General features: G+C 37.4%; 2 protein-coding genes across 5 annotated transcripts in view; one reads left to right on the top strand and one right to left on the bottom strand.

Annotated features, from left to right (window-relative positions):
- Positions 1–6,415, top strand: part of LOC106168828 (uncharacterized) — a 24,043-nt gene extending 17,628 nt beyond the window's left edge. For all 4 annotated transcript variants that reach the window (XM_087002919.1, XM_013548029.2, XM_087002920.1 and 1 more), the window contains 5 exons: positions 425–533; positions 840–1,021; positions 1,456–4,143; positions 4,474–4,573; positions 4,744–6,415. In XM_087002919.1, coding sequence (XP_086859045.1) covers positions 425–533; positions 840–1,021; positions 1,456–4,143; positions 4,474–4,573; positions 4,744–4,881 — 3,217 coding nt within the window. In that variant the 3' untranslated portion in view covers positions 4,882–6,415. The remainder of the gene's footprint in view (positions 1–424; positions 534–839; positions 1,022–1,455; positions 4,144–4,473; positions 4,574–4,743) is intronic.
- LOC106168827 (uncharacterized) lies at positions 6,321–12,421 on the bottom strand. Its single transcript, XM_013548026.2, has 4 exons — positions 12,261–12,421; positions 9,734–11,375; positions 9,334–9,490; positions 6,321–9,039 (listed from the first exon to the last, which is right to left on the bottom strand). Exons 1-4 carry the CDS (start codon positions 12,315–12,317, stop codon positions 7,938–7,940), a joined length of 2,958 nt encoding a protein of 985 aa, XP_013403480.2. The 5' UTR covers positions 12,318–12,421; the 3' UTR covers positions 6,321–7,937.

The raw sequence follows: 12,421 nt of genomic DNA, 5'->3' as shown, positions 1-12,421 counted from the left end.
TTTACAGAATTAAAAAATTGATTTAAATCTAAAAGTATTTTAACATTTTATTTAAAAAAATACCTAAAAATATAATGATTTAATAGTTAAATCTAAGCATTTTTTAAAAATTATCAATATAATTTTAATTACAATTACTTACATATTATACTGGGAATTCTACTGAGCATTTTATTGATTTTATACTTTAAGTATTATTATTATTATCATTTAAGGAAAATCTGAAAATTGAAAATTAATGCATGGGGTTGAGTTGACATGATATCATTTCAATAGTTTTGTTGGAAAAGTATGGCACAAATGTATTGTTATATTCAATTAAGCTATATAAACACTTCACTGCAACTGTTCATACTATGAAATAAAACCATTTGTTTATCATAAAATATTAAAAGTAAATTTTTTTGTGTGCACTTATTTCCAGGATGTCTTTCATTGACCTGGCTGGTAGCGAGAGACTGTGCGAAGTAACAGATTTTAGTAACAAACAAAACAGACTGGAAGGAGCAGAAATCAATCAGAGTCTCTTAGCTGTAAGTGTACTGTACACCCGCAGTCTCCATGATAAGATACCAGTGTTAAAACAAAACTATAATTTACATATTCAATAAATTTGCCTTTTTTTTTAAATCTATCTTACTGTTATGAACATCAGGGTTTCTATATATTGTGTTTGGTTTAGACATCCTTTCTTTTTTTAAATTGGTTTTGATAAAAGGATGCCTTGATGTACAGCATTTGAATAAAATATATTCTAATTAAAACTTGTCTTTGTTCAGTGCCAATTTGCACCATCATCATGTTCATAACCATTGATATTTAATCCGTATTCCTTGCAGCTGAAAGAATGCATCCGCTCTATTGACCAGGCCACCAAACACACACCATTCAGGCAGAGCAAGCTCACTCATATCCTCAAAGATTCATTTGTGGGCAATTCTAAAACCTGCATGATTGCAAACATCTCTCCAGGACAATCTGCCTGTGATCACACACTGAACACACTGAGATATGCTGATAGGTAAACATGCAAAACAAAGAAAATATATAGTTTCTGGTTGCAACTAATGTATAGGTTGTTTCATTTTGTGTACTTTTATGAAATTATTATTGACTTGTGGATGGGTGTGAGAAAAAAAAACAAGGTTTCACTTTCCTGTAGATTTCTATGATGCATGAATTATGGAACAAAAGAATTGTATTTAGAGCATAAAGTCAGATGTATTTATGTTTGTGTAAACTAGCATTGCAGATTTGGTGCCATTGTTACATGCATTAATGAAGTGCAGAAACTTATGAGTACTGGTTAGAAATGATTTTTGAAAAGAAAGAAAATGAAAGATGAGAGAAAAGAGATTTCAGAAAATGATAGCAACAGATAATTTTGGTTTATTTTTCAATCTTTTGAAATTATTTCATTCCTCTCATTAATTATCTTTTTATTGTCTTCTTTAGAGTGAAGGAATTAAAAAGATCAGGCTCAGGAGACAGACTTGACAATGTTGAGAAAACTATGGCAGACTTAAGGTCAAAGTCACAATCTCCCAGTCGTAACTGTAACTCCAAAAACTCATCATCAACAACTCCCTCTGTGTTCCATCCAAGTAGCATTCCACTGTCTTCCACACCAAAGAAGTCAACACCACTGAAGAGTAAACATGATTCTCAAAAGAAGCAGCCATTTCAAGGGTCCATGTATGAAACTCCCATCAGAGGGCACAAGATAAAGAGGAAGACAGCAGAACTGAAAACTAACGGTGAATCAAGCAGTACCAGTTCTCAGAGAAATAAGCACAGCAAGGACAGGATTCCTCTACGTGTGGTTAGAGAACCCTCATCTGAGTCTGGGGAAAGAAAGAACTCACAGAATGAAAGGAATGATGGGAATGGTGTTAAAATGTCAGCATTATTGTATGAGACTGTGGAAAACAACAGGAACATTCATTACCGTAGACAGCAACCAGAAACATATCAGAAAAGTGAGGCAGCTCATGAAACCCAGCATACAGCAGGAGAAACTAACGAATATTATCAAAGTTTTGCACTTGAAAAAGATAATCAGACTTTCTCACAAACCAGTTCAAGCGCAGGACATCAGTCAGAAATTGTGACGCATTTAGATAACATTATGGCCCATGCTCAGGCTGTCTTGGACAAATCACAAAACCGAGAAGAAAATAACCATGCAAATCATGATCGAGTTGGGAATAACAGACATTTTCCTGTGCAGGCATGGGACCAGATGACTATCTCTAATGGACATCCTGCACATGAGCCCAATAATATGGTTCTGTGGAGGAAATACAATGAACCTATCCCACCGGTAAATCTACACAGGTATCATAATGAGCATATACCAGCTTCCCCACCGCACCACTCTCAGTCCACCAGCACAACTTCTAGTCCCAAGTCACCAGACAACAGGAGACCAAAACTCTCACCTCTCCTTCCAGACAAGAACTTCAACTTCCTACATTTATCAAGATCTCATGGTTCTCCAACATATAAGTTGAAACTCTCCACTTCGGCTGATGACTTAGGAGAAAAGGCACCCAAATTTACAAATGTTTCAGATGATTCCAAAGTAAGTGAGGACCACACAGAAATGATAAAGTCCTCTCCCCTTGATGCCAAAAGGAAGCTCTTCAAGGAGGATGAGACCAATGAACCTATTTCTTCAAAGCCCAGAAATGTGACAACTACAAAAGATATGACCGTGTTTGCTTTGACATCTGTACCAAAGAGTTCCAACCAGGTAGAAGGGAAAGTGCAGCCAAAAGAGGGTCAACAAGCAGCTGAGGTGATGTCTAGCAGTCAGAGAGAGAGTTCAAGTACTCACAGAGAGTGGCATCCAAAGAGTGCTCTAGCACAGAAGATTCAAAGTTTGCCCTCTCCAGATGACTTCTTAAAGTCTTTGGCTGAAATAAGACTGCAAAAGAAGACACAAAGAGAACCCAATCAGAAAGGAAAAGACAGTGACTCAGAGTCCGGAGGTGATAAAATGTCCCCACGAAGTCCACCTTCTAGTGAGTGTGCTGACTACAAGGGAAATATGCCAGGAGTTGGTCAATCTGAAGTTATGTGTGCTAATCCTGGGAAAAGTAATGATCTGAGACCTTTCCCTGATCTGCTGGTGTCCCCTTCCAACTCTCGGAGATCGGGTGCTTTCCAGCCCTACTCTCATTTGCCACCCAACAAGCTAACACAGATCTCACCAGGCATTTCCAGTAGTCAGCAGGGCAGTAGAGGCTTAGCAAACTGTGAGGAGGAAGGGCAGAAAACAGAGTCAGCACCAAACAAGGCTGTGGTGTCCCAAGCACCTGCCAAATCCACCCTGTCATCTGTTGACCAGGACTGTAACACATCTCATAGGGCTGAGGACCAACATTTGAACCTCTTTAACACTGTCAAAAATGCAGATCCCAAGGAACTTATAACCAAAGCACTGTCATTTACAGAGGAGAAAGACAAAGAGGCAGTGACCTATGAAAATTCAACGAATGGTGACCCCAGAACACTATCAGAAAAATCACCAGTGGGAGAGGACTGTAATGTTGTTACTGACTTGCAAAAGTCTGACAAAGCCAGCAGTGCACAGGAAAGAATGTTGGGAAATGACCAAGACAGAAAGGGTGCCCCAACTGATGATAGTTTCACCGATTCTAGTAAAACCACTCTAAGTTCCTCCTCTTGTTTGAGCAGCAGTGGATTGGACAGTTCAGCAACACCATCTAGAAGACTTGATAGTAATGCCACAAATGGCAGCCAATCTTCTCAACATTCCAGTGAAAGTCACAGTGACTTCCTGAAACTACCACCACCACCCCAGTTTGTGACTGTCAACAAGAGCAGCAGTGCCCACACAGCATCTGTGAACACCCCTGTGCGTATTGAGAGGTTGGAGGTCAGTGGGATCCCAGGGACCACATTTTCCCCCATCCACCCCAGCCCGTCTTTGGCCCCCACCAAACTAGTTACTGTTCCCACAGTGATCACCAAGACTATCATAGCAGATGACAACATCAGCAATGGCAGGTTGTTGAAGGGCACCCCCAATGGTGGAGGGGACAGTGACAGGGGGAGCAGTATGGATAAGGATGGCCTTGTTTTAACCAGGGGAGACTCTGCTCAAGAGAAGGCACAGTAAGTATTTATTAATATATTGTTGTTTTTTTTTCTTTGCCTTTTGACATTTGGTTAGTGTGATCAAAACAGAAGTACATGCACCAATTGGCCCTGTCATTGAATCAAGCTGTGTGATATATTAAATGATTGCAAGATCTGACTGAACTTAAGGAACAATATTATGATCACTGAGCATCAATGTGTTAGTATTTCCTTTCAGTAAGGAATTTAGCAAAATTTTAGAACTGTACAACGCTGATATGTACCTTATATAATCCTTTGAAAATATATGGGAAAGAGAGATGTGTGGTTAAGTTCTGTTGAGTAGGAATATAACTTATTTTTCAGAAATCTTTTGATTACATCCCATGAAGAACAACTGGCAGAGATGACAGCACTGTGTAAGGAAGAAATGAGGCTTCTGAGGAGCATCAAGAATGGGGATCTGGTAAGGAAAATCATGGTATTTCATTTTCAAATGTAATTTTAAACATAACAGTTACCTAGATTAAGATGCTGTTACAAAAATGTTAGATCCAAAACGTTTTGGGTCTTAAAAGATATTTGAAACCCAGTCCAATTTAAATAGAAATTAGGTCATTTTATTTTCATTTTTAGACATTCCCAACTTATGTGAAGGAGTTGAAGTCAGTTCTGTCTTCCAAATGCCGCTGCATTGAAACACTAAGTGGTCAGTTAGCAGAGTTATCTGCATACACATTTGACAGCCCTCACCAGCAATTTGAGACCAGTTAGAAGATTATTGCAAGGGATGCACCATACAAATATGATTTTAATTTGAAATAGGAAGAGAAATGAAGCATGTGATAAGGAAGACAATCACTAAAAGATGTGTTCAGAGAGTTCCAGGTTGGGTATTTGACTACACCTTTTAATTCAATATATATAATCTCATATCAATTAATTTTTTATGAATGCATATTTTTCTACTAGAACAGAAAATAGATATATGGCTTTAAATTCTTAAATAATTTCTTACTTGAGATATTTTTATTGGTTTGATTTGCTGTAATGTTTTATAAACAATTTTGCTTTCTAAAGTGGTTTTGCTTTTTCTTAATCTCGTGTTATAACATTGCATCTCTGAAGAATATAATTGGTTTACTTAGGATTCAGATATCTATAAAAAGTGAGAAAGATTAATATTTCACACACCTAAGAGAGAGACACTTTAAAGGCAACAATATCTAAATTCAAAGTTCCATATTGTGACTAAAATATTGGTGCTGTTTGACTTCCCAGGTGGTCTGCACTTTAAACATTTAATGCTATAAAAGTATATTTAAGTCAGGTATAAGTGTATTAATAATGTTAGTCTTTCTTGAGGCAGCAACTGTAAATTCTTCATAATGGATAGCAGATAAACAGTAGATGTTGTACAGTGTAGATCTCAGGGAAATGGTAGCCAAGACGTCAGATTACTTTATACCATTCCTGTTTATATTTTTCCCCAATAAATGGTACTTACAATGCTGTAGTGACACCCATGAAATGTTTGAATATTTGTACCACAAGAACTGTTTGTATAGTTCAGTGAAATTGGTTTTGTATGTGTGTACATTTAAACATTTTTAAATTCCTTTTTTTTATTTTCCACTTCAAACCATTATGCCGACTTATTTATATATACATATAATTTTTTACATAATTTTGACCTGTTTGCCGTTTACATTTTAATATTAAAATATTTTTTCAAATCTGTTTTAGTGAGAAGTCATACATAGTTCCTTCCTAGATGTAACTTCCAATGCAGTGGAATTATAGTTACTTTTGTACTCAAACAGTATGGCCTTGAAAACATACTTTTGTTTGATCATTACCCATAAATAATTAGTTACTATGGCGAGTTATGAGGGATATTGTATAATTTCGGTTGAAGATATCTGAGATTGGTGGTGTACAAGAAATTTTGTCATTTTTAAATGGTTGAATGATATGAGGATTTAAGATTTGGTTTTTAAAGTGTAGATGTGTTCTAATGTGCAGTGAACATGCAAGACTTGTGTAAACTTGAAATTTTGAAAATGTTTGTAGTGTCAGAGGAAGGAATGTCTGCACAGCTTTTGTTATTGGTGCTCACTGTTGAACATTTTGCTGTGCTCCAATGATTGAGTCATACTTTCAGAGGTTGGTATAGATAAATAAATGGAACAGTAATCTAAAGCCTGCCAATATGTAATAACCATTAAAGTCACCACCGTGATTACTTTATTGTATGTGTAAATAACAGAAATTCTACAAATGGCAGCAAATAAATTGTCAAAACCTGCTCTTACTTTTTTCTGCATAAAAAATCCATTTTACAATAGAACTGCGTAACTCTTTCCCATCACCAAGAACCAAAGGACCCATAAGCTGGGCAATTTATTTGCACCACAGAAAAATAGGTAGATGCAAAACAATGTCTTCTAAACAAAAAAAACCTATATCCACTATTTTATTGTTAAAACAGCTTTGCTCCCCAGAGTTCATTTATTTGTTTTAAATGTTACTTAACTTTATAATGAAAGCTTTATTAGGACATGCTACTTTACACATGGTTTCAAACACAGATAAATGAGATTATTGTTAAATATGCAGGACAGTTTTTAAATCATTGAGTATTGAAATCATATCCTTATTTTATGGCACTCATTTCAATGGGCATCACAGTGATCTGATTCATGTCCAAGTGAAATATTTTTATCATATGAAATGATCTGTTTGGACCTATCCATATCATAGAACATGGTGTGAAAAGAAAAAAAAATGACAATCCAACAGGTAGGTAGTCCAACATTCAAAAGCTAATTACATGCTGCATGTAATAAACATCTATTTTATACTTAAACGGGCAATTAATATCTATCATATCAACTAGGTATAGCTTTAACAAAAATATCTGTGATTTTTCTAAAAGCAGCCCTTCCCATACCCTTAGCCACATAAAACACTAAAAATACTTGACTGAAAAAAACAGAAAACATGAAATCCCATGTACATTCTGAAACCTTTCATAAAAAACTATATTTACCTATCTATCTTTTTTATAATCTAGTCTGTCATTATAAGATACACCTTTAAACACATGCAACATTTGAAAACTTCAAATATGAAAATTAACACAAACACCACATTCCAAATGTGTGAAATATCCTCCATCCAAAAGATTTTTCACTAATTAAATACATCTGCATGAACATTCCATTACCTACATCAGGTAGATTATACATAAAATTATTATAACATAACGATAATATCATTAATTAAATAGTTGTACTTAATATACACAAAAGCTAGACACAAGATTATCACTTTTTGATGAAAAAATAAATAAATAAATAAAAAAGAGTATCCAAATAAAAGGACCCTACAAGACTGTCACAATGTTTATGCTTATTCTTCATTTGTTCACATCAGTAGTAAATCCATACTTTAACAGCTAAAACATTCTATATGTGAAAAACACTCAAACAAAGTGAGGTATGAAACACAAGTGCTTAAAATAAGAGTATAAATATATTCACTTATGATCTAATAAATGATGACAACACAACTGTTGCTCCAATGAAAAATTGTACCAACGAATATCCTATTCAATAAGGAAAAAATACTGATATAACTGATATACTAGGCTATTGGCATTCTTGTTTCTTGTTATTGTCATGAAGGCGTAATTGATATACAAGGTCATTGGTATTCTTGTTTGGCCATGAAGACAAAACTTTTCACTAACTATACACTAATTCACATGCAAAACTCTCACAGCAAACCAGGTCTTCCAAGAACTCGTATCCCTGACCAGTCCTTCATTACTGAGCATTGTGCATGAAGTGGACCAGACTTGTCATGGCAGCATACACCTCTGGAGAGTAGTCCACACGTTCCTGGGGCACCTGCTGCTCTGAGAACTGGTGCACCACAGGGTGGCCATCTTGTGAGATAGCCTGCTGGTGTGGAGGGGGAGGATACGGCTGGTACACCACGTGTTGTGGGTGGAGATGCTGGAGGTTAATAGTGGGATAAGTCTCCTGCACAGATGGAACACTGCCCGTTGATATAGGGATGTGCTCCACTATGTGTCCTTGCTGTTGGGACAGGCTAACTGTTGGTTCCACAAAAGACTGTTCTTGTTTCTCTGTGTGGGATGCAGCAGTAGGTATCACCTTGTGAACCTGGATCCCATGTGGTGGCTGTGTTTGCTGCTGTTGAGGGAGTTGTTGCTGCTGCTGTTGTGGTTGCTGTTGCTGAATGGCAGGCTGCACAGAGAGCAGTGTCCCTGAGCCATTAGGAACATATGTAGCAGTACTGGACTCAGAGTTTGGTACAATGACCCCCAGCATTGTGAACTGTGGATCACCCACCTGACCCCTCACAGGAATACTGGCCATCGCTTGCTCAGCCAGGGATCTATCAGCAGCTATCTTGGCATTAAAAGATCTCTCATCAAAATCCTTGGAGGATCCCTTGCCAGCCTCCCCCTCAGGCATGTCCACAGTTTTCAGTCTCCTCACAGGGGGTAGAGGGGCATCAGTGCCATGCAGATGCTTCATGTGTCTCCTCAGGTTATACAGGCGGAGAAAAGCTTGACCACAGTAACACTTGTGAGGACGGTCATTACTGTGAACATGCTCATGCCTTTTCAGAGCATTTGGGGTCTTAAAGGAGAGGTTACAGTCACTGCATGGGAACTCTCGCTGCTCTGAGTGTTTATACACATGATGTGTCTGCAAGGTTTTCTTGGTGTGGAAGGCTGCACCACAAACATCACAAACAAAGTTCCTCTCAGAGGAGAAATGCAGTGCAATGTGGCGCTTCAGGTTGTTTGGTTCCTTACACTTGAAATCACAGTGTGGACAACAGTGAGGGCGGTCTTCACTGTGGTACTGCATATGCCTCTGGAGGGCATGCTTTCTGTAAGTGAAAAATACATGAAATACATAAATGTACAGTTCATTTTTTTAAACTGTGCATGCTTACTTCTTTCAATTTTGTATGATCCTATTTGCTGTGTATGGGGTTACATGTGTATGTTTTTAAAAGCAATACAAATATATACCCATGTGTGAAAAGAGCACCACAGAATAGAGTGCCTAAGAGCCCCTTTGCTTACAATGAAGTGAAGAAGACAAAGACCAAGCAAGCATATGTATGAAATGATATGTACCTGAAAAAAATCAAGATTTGATGTCCTAAGGAGAGACCTACCTAAAGAATGCCTTCCCACATATTGAGCAGAGATGGTCTCTCTCCCTGGGTAACTCTCCAGCTCTCAGGAGATGCGTGCGTGTTTGCTTGTGTTTGGCAAATGCTTTGGGAGTCCTGAAGTACATGTGGCAAATTGGACACTCTATGGGCTTCTCACCTAGAACACAAGGACAGGGTCTCAAATAAAGTTTTTCATAGATTTTGAAGTTAAACTGCTGAATAACATTTTCCAATAGACAATGCTAACCACAGAAATTGGTCATCAAATAATATTTTCTTCTATTCATTTAGCATACTAAAATCAAAGCACTGTATCCAAGATTTAATGTGTCATAAAAGAAAAAAATACTGAACTCAATAACAAATTAAAAAAAATTACAAATTAAGAGCCTTTCATTACCTGTGTGAAGTCTTATGTGTATATCCAGTAGTCCAGGTCTCACAAATCTTTTGTCACACACCAGACAAGCATACTTCTTTGGTTCAGATGGACCCTTAATACGATGGGCGATCTTCTTATGTTTTATCAGCTGTTTATTGATTGAAAATGACTGTTGACAAACATTGCACGTGTATTTCTGGTGAGCCTCCAGATGCTGCTTATACTGCTGACGACGGATGAAACTCATATTGCACAGGTCACAGAAGAACTGTGCCTCCTCTTCATGGCCTTTGTTGTGTTCTATGAAAGCTGCTTCATTATCCAGAAATTCACCACACTTCTGACAAACAACCTGTCCCTCCAAGGCATGGTCTTTGTAGTGGATGTAGAGAGAGGATTTCCTGGAGTAGCCCTTGCCACAGTACAGACAGCAGTATAACAAGGTTGGATCCAGCACCCTTTGATGATGTACTGTCTTCATGTGATATTGCCACTTTTTGTAGTTGGTGAACACACGATTGCAATACTTGCAGTCCCGTTGCTTACCCTTGATCTTCTCCTTTAGAGCCTTGCATTCATGATGAATATACTGCACTGTGTTTGGAAACTCTGTTTTGCAAGCACGGCAGCTTGCACCATGATCCTGGTTTTCAACATGAGTCTGGAGGTGAGCATTAAAGGAACGTCCATGGGTAAACCATTCTTTGCAAATCTTACAGACATGTACAATTTTCCGTCTGTGTTTCCAACGCCTTTTCCTCATTTTTCTATCTGGTTTGTAATCATCATCATCATCTTCATTTTCAGACATTGAGCCTTGGTCTACAGATGCACTGTAATCTACATCATTTGCTTCATCATTTTCTTTTTCATTTAATTCATCAACAGCCAATGAAGGATCTTCTTCCACTGCTTTGGTCTCCTTATTTTCCAACTGAGTGAGCTTTCTTGGATGTGGATTTTTTCTTTTGCTGGAAACTGTCTGTCTCTGCTGTTTGACACGCTGCCTATCACCTGCTGTCTTTAATGCCTTCATTTTGATCTTCTTTGTCACTGTGTCCGTCTTGCAGTATTGACTATCTTTATTTTTCGGTGGCCGCCCACGTCTTCTTTTAGGTCGGGGTTCCACATCAGCATCATTTCCTTCCATGGTTTTCTTCAGATTAGGTTTTGATACAACTCTGCCTCTCTGAGTTGTAAACGTCTCTGAAGCTGCAAGTGCCAACTGACTGAGGTTAACGGCTTGGTCTACAAGTTCATCCAGTATGCCACACACAGCACCAACACTAGTATCCCCCACATATCTCTGCCTGGCTGTGTAAGGGAACTCTGTACAATCCTTTACATCGTGTGATATCTGGCAGGTAGATGGTGTGGGGAGGGATAATAAAGATTGCTCTGATATAATGTCAATGATTTTACTGAAACACTTATTGCTCTCATTTTCTCCATCTGAGTTTCCTTGTATTTTACTATCAGCTGAAAATCCAGGTAAAGTTTTACCATCGCACCCTGCGCTGTCACCATGTACCCAAACTCCAGTTGCTCCAAGCAGCCTGAGCAGTTGTTCTAACTGCACAGTGACCACTTTTAGCAGATCAAGACATTGTATTTGTTCCTTACTCTTCATTTTATATACTTCCTGTATAGAAGTCATCAACTGAAATTGAGTAAAACATGGAAATTTGTATAATACTGTGTAATATTGCAATGTATTAAATATGTTTTAAAAAATGCCTCATTTTCATTTGACATTTTTCAAATTTAGGCAGATGGATTACACATTAGAAAAAAATAAATAGGTATATTACTCGGCACATAATACACTTTTTCATTTATCTATTTACACTCTCATTGATTTCAAAGTAGATATGTACAGATATAGAAAAAAATTATAAAAACTGGAAATTATGAAGCAGCTGAAAAATTATTTTATTTTGTTTATTTGAATTCCATTGATAGAATAGTTTGCTTCCCCATTCAAAACGAGTGCTTATAGACTGGAGTACATTTTAAAAGGAATGGGAAAATAAAACGTAAAATGTCAGCACCTCAGTTAACTGTAGCTATACAAAATTTACAAAGTAAAAAATGGTTTTGAGCACATTGATTGAATTTAGCTGACTTATCTAATGACGTTTTCACCGCCTTAATCATCATCTCCTAACCCTCCTTCGACTTAAGTATTTGTTTACATTCAAGGGGGTTTCATTTAGTAACACAATTTGTACATGTGTCTCGGTTGCGACCCCCATTCTCTGACCCCACCCACTTAAATCAAACATATTTAATTACACATTTTACTCATAAAGGTCCAAAATAAAGTTTCAAAAACACAACAGTAAGATTCATTTTCAATAAAGAAATTTTAATGCATAAGACAAAAAACTTAAAATCGCCTGTTTTGATTATTATACCCCACTTAGATAGCCCCAGAACTAATACGCCGATTTTGGCGTGAGGCACCATATGGTGACACCCCTGCAAAATGAAAAACCTTATTTTTAATTGATTCAACAGCCCTTAATGCCATCAAGTCACATACCTGGTTTTTAAAGAGGACAAAATTTGCATCCTGTCCTGCATTTATTGACCTATCCATACTTGCACCTAAATTAGGAAGAAAAATAATACTACATCGCTGGCGAATTTGCTCTAAAAACAATGGCGCTCCAAGAATGAGAAAATTACCGGTAGATGCCGCAT

This window comes from Lingula anatina, chromosome 1 (genome assembly GCF_051362555.1).
Source record: "Lingula anatina isolate TDL-2025a chromosome 1, LinAna3.0, whole genome shotgun sequence".
NCBI classification, from domain to species: Eukaryota; Metazoa; Brachiopoda; class Lingulata; order Lingulida; family Lingulidae; genus Lingula; species Lingula anatina.
This window is presented reverse-complemented; position numbering and strand designations above follow the sequence as displayed.

Bases quoted from the DNA above. Each gene is read 5' to 3' on its own strand.
- LOC106168827 (XM_013548026.2), bottom strand. From the start codon at position 12,317: ATGGATAGGTCAATAAATGCAGGACAGGATGCAAATTTTGTCCTCTTT. The intron at 9,491-9,733 runs GTAATGAAAGGC...CTTGTGTTCTAG, and splicing joins ACACATAAGACTTCACACAG to GTGAGAAGCCCATAGAGTGT. The intron at 9,040-9,333 runs GTAGGTCTCTCC...TTTCACTTACAG, and splicing joins TGTGGGAAGGCATTCTTTAG to AAAGCATGCCCTCCAGAGGC.